The 3,600-nt window shown below is 35.1% G+C and overlaps 1 protein-coding gene across 3 annotated transcripts; it reads left to right on the forward strand.

The window, feature by feature from the left end:
- Window positions 1-314: 314 nt before the first annotated feature.
- LOC135121265 (ribonuclease H-like) lies at window positions 315-1,703 on the forward strand. 3 transcript variants are annotated; one of them, XM_064045581.1, is made up of 9 exons: window positions 315-388; window positions 443-525; window positions 581-662; window positions 891-959; window positions 1,012-1,093; window positions 1,199-1,266; window positions 1,318-1,385; window positions 1,441-1,516; window positions 1,573-1,703. In XM_064045581.1, exons 2-9 carry the CDS (start codon window positions 484-486, stop codon window positions 1,701-1,703), a joined length of 618 nt encoding a protein of 205 aa, XP_063901651.1. In that variant the 5' UTR covers window positions 315-388; window positions 443-483. The 3 variants fall into 3 exon arrangements, with proteins under 3 accessions (XP_063901651.1, XP_063901652.1, XP_063901650.1); XM_064045582.1 differs by having other exon boundaries at window positions 1,199-1,263; XM_064045580.1 differs by having other exon boundaries at window positions 1,199-1,385.
- The last annotated feature ends 1,897 nt before the right edge of the window (window positions 1,704-3,600 follow it).

Genomic DNA, 3,600 nt, shown 5'->3' on the forward strand with positions numbered 1-3,600 from the left:
TATAGTTTTAAAAAAACCAATATTACTAAATTATTATACATTTTTTGGTAAAATTTACTAATAGTAACGTAAACTCATTAACTTTACCTTTCAAACAGTTCTATGTAAGCACCTCAGGTTTTAAGTAAATCTAAGTTGAAGGTAGTTATTAAGAGATCTTTAGCATTAAAATTAAATCTATTAAGATTTATTGCATTACACATGAGTGGGTGTATACAGAAGATTAGGTTAGGATCCCAATACCATTTTGGGCTACCAATATTGGTGTGGGGTTTTCGATGGGCCCTTTCGTTATTTGTCTGTTCAGGCTATCAGAAGCTGCTGTTTTTAAGCGGTACTTTACAATATCAACAGAAGTGCCTGACTGTAATACTTTGACTTTATGAAGGTATTTTTGCGTTATATTAGTTTATGTATAGCGAGGTTATATTGTTATGTACAGAATTCCTGTCGATAAATATTTATTTGTGAAGAAACTGAAAAATGAATTTATTTTTACATTACCCAAATTTTGAAAAATTTACGGTTTCTAAGAATTCATCTTTCGTCTGTCTGGTTTATTACAAATATTAATTACTAGATCTTTGGTGGAGCGGAGTCTCTTCAACGAGTTAACTTACCTTTTTTACCTTTAACACCCAAAAATGTGCAAAAGACTGATAGTAATGACTCTATGTGAAAACACGCCGTTTATATATAATGACAACTAAAAAGCTGAGGCTTATACTTTTAATTTTAAAGTATTATTTTTTAGTGTTGGCTGAATCTATTTATAATAAATTTATTATATAAAGCTAGCGTGACTATTAAATATTGTCTTAAGTTTAATTTAGTTAGCTAGACTCAGTTAACCTCTTTTTATCCAATTTTTTGTTATTTTTTACTGGGAGGCAGCCGCCCTTTTGTAGCATTTTGTGATGGATCTGCTTTGAATAACGGCCTAAAAAACTGTAGAGCAGGTTTTTAATTATTTACTACCAAACAACGTCATTTTAACACTTCATCTTTTAGGCTATGCTTGTGTTTTTCCTGATAATGAACGCTGGAATATAGCGAAGGCGATCCCTCAAACCTCCGTAAGAACTATAAATAGGTAAAACCAGACATTTATTTTTTAATCAGCGAACTCAGTGTGCATATCTAGTCTATAGCGATAAATGTTCTTGTGTTTAACGATTGACGTCATAAACTTGGTCAGGGCAGAAACGATGGCTGCTATTGAGGCTGTGAAGAGGGTGAATTTGGAAGATCCAACCATGAAACGTGGTGAACTTTTCCTCGCAACAGAAGAGTTTGGAGCCTTATTTTTTGCGTTAGCTTTGTTGATCTACACAGACAGCAATCTGCTCGTCAAGACTTTTCAAGAGTGGATTTATGGATGGATGGTATCTTTTACTTATCTTGAGCGAGGCTGTCCGGGGCTTCAGTATTTATTATTAGAAAAATGACTGGCTCACAACTAATAAGCAGCCCGTTAAAAATAAAGATTTGATCGATCAGTTTTTACAATTAAAGGGTTTGTTTTTATACTTTTGCTTGTATGTCCAACTTTTGTTTAAATTCCGTTTTTAGGGGAGCGCAAAGTGTTATGGGCGCATGTATATTCGCACACGGATGCCACCGACTGGAAATCTTTTTGGAACAATAAAGCTGACCGTTTAGCAAAAGCGGCTGCCCATAAATTAAATAAACTTAAATTTTAGAGCAACAAAATATATTTACGGACAACATTAAATTCTTGTTAAAAAACTTTTTTGAATAAATTATCCTTTACTTGACGCTAAGCTTCTTTTGGATGCTCAGTCCTTGCCCACTTAGACCTTCTTTATAACTTTTAAATATAAGTAAAATTGGCTGGAGTAAAACGCTATTGATTTTCTAACAACTCAGTAAATGGAAGTGACGCAATATTAAACAAACTGCGAAGCGGCTACTTTCTTTTAATAAGAAAAATAGTTTTAGCAATTAACCCATGTTCTTATGTGTTATACTCCCCAATTCCGCTAATCAAGTCTTTTATATGACTACTTTTAGTGTTTATGAAAACCTGCAACAGAAAACTTCCTGGCTTTTCAACATTTCTAGCTCGTAATGTTCTAAACAACACTCGTGAAACGTGTATCTATAAGATTACACTAATAGAATTCCCTTCTTTAGACTAATAGCCTTACTTTATACTTGAAAATTTTAATAAGATCCGTTTACGACCGAAAGCTTACATCAACGGAAGCGTAAAGCCGATGAACTTTTTCCAATGTAGGACCCCTGAGTTCTGGTAATTCATTATTATAAATTACGTTTCCTGGTGCTCAATCGGGTTAATAACCTCGAATCCACGAGCTCTCAAAGAATTTTTAGTCGTCCACGATACAAGTAAAATTATTATCCTAACATGTGTATTTTACGTTCAATTTAGACCGGCAGCTTATCTTTCAATCGTCATGCTAAGAGTACGTCAAGCGGACGGCTGTGTAGTGCGCCGTTTCAGTATTTTTAATTGAGTTTCTTCGCTAAAAGGCGACTAGCATGTTCAGCTATCCGTTCGTAGAGGGCGACGGCTTCAGTTTTAAAGAGTGTGAACAGCAACTCAATATTTGTAGTTTGTGGGAGAGTGTTTCATTGCACGCAAAACCACGAACCGTTTGTTAAAAGGCGCAGCTGTTTACTTTGTCGCACTTGAAGGCAAGAGATGCATATGTCATAATTGGCCGAATGCACAGCACATAAAGCTTTCGCCTAATGCGCAACTAAAGCTTAATTTTGCTGCATAGTAGAGGATATAGTATCTGAGTTACCGCCTTGCCGTGGACGCTACGACAGCTTAAAATCTACAAGGACCCCCAGGTGTTTAACCTAAAAACACCACGGGTTTCCAAGCTGCTTAAAATTAACGGTGTCGGCTGCGTATTGCATTTCCCGTTATAAGAAGCGCCTTCCTCTTTGCTGCGTCAATAAAGAGGTCCTTTTAACGGACACCAAGTTTTAGTTATTTATCTAGTAAGTGACTAAAAAGATTTGAGTGTTATTTTTCTCTCTTGGCCCTTGTTATTTTAAATAAATAGAAGTTTTAGGCAAGCGTTGAGAAGAAAAGAAAATTTAGTTATAACGAACACGCCCCTTATTAATTATATGTGCGTTTAGGAGCATATACAAACTTTACTTTATTTATCATTATAAGTACTCCTTTTTATTAAATAAGTTTTCAATTAAACTAGTTTCACAGTCAGAGCTTTTAAAAAGAGGACAAGATCTTTAGTTATTTACAAAAATAAGTTATTAATCGATTATAATATTAAAAATAAAGTTATTAGTAGATCTGAACAACGGAAAGGAATATACCTTTACAAAACACCAAAATAATAAAAAGTTACTAAAAGACTAAAAAAAGCGAGTTATTATGCATGTGCATACTTTAAAAATGGCATTCAAAAGGTATAAGGGCATCACGAGAGGGCAACCAGCGGTTTAAGCGTCGTTGGGGTAGTGGCTATCCTCTGCGTTTGCCATATGCAGGACCCGGGTTCGATTCCCGGACGACGCACTCTTCGCACTCCTGTTTTTTGATCTTCCTTTAGATTTTCTGGTGTAGAGGGGTATTGA

This window comes from Zophobas morio, unplaced genomic scaffold (assembly GCF_036711695.1).
Source record: "Zophobas morio isolate AGI-343-1 ecotype UQ-CSIRO unplaced genomic scaffold, CSIRO_AGI_Zmor_V1 ptg000544l, whole genome shotgun sequence".
NCBI lineage: Eukaryota > Metazoa > Arthropoda > Insecta > Coleoptera > Tenebrionidae > Zophobas > Zophobas morio.

Bases quoted from the DNA above. Each gene is read 5' to 3' on its own strand.
- LOC135121265 (XM_064045580.1), top strand. From the start codon at position 484: ATGAATTTATTTTTACATTACCCAAATTTTGAAAAATTTACG. The intron at 960-1,011 runs GTTTTTAATTAT...TTCATCTTTTAG, and splicing joins CCTAAAAAACTGTAGAGCAG to GCTATGCTTGTGTTTTTCCT. The intron at 1,094-1,198 runs GTAAAACCAGAC...AAACTTGGTCAG, and splicing joins TCCGTAAGAACTATAAATAG to GGCAGAAACGATGGCTGCTA.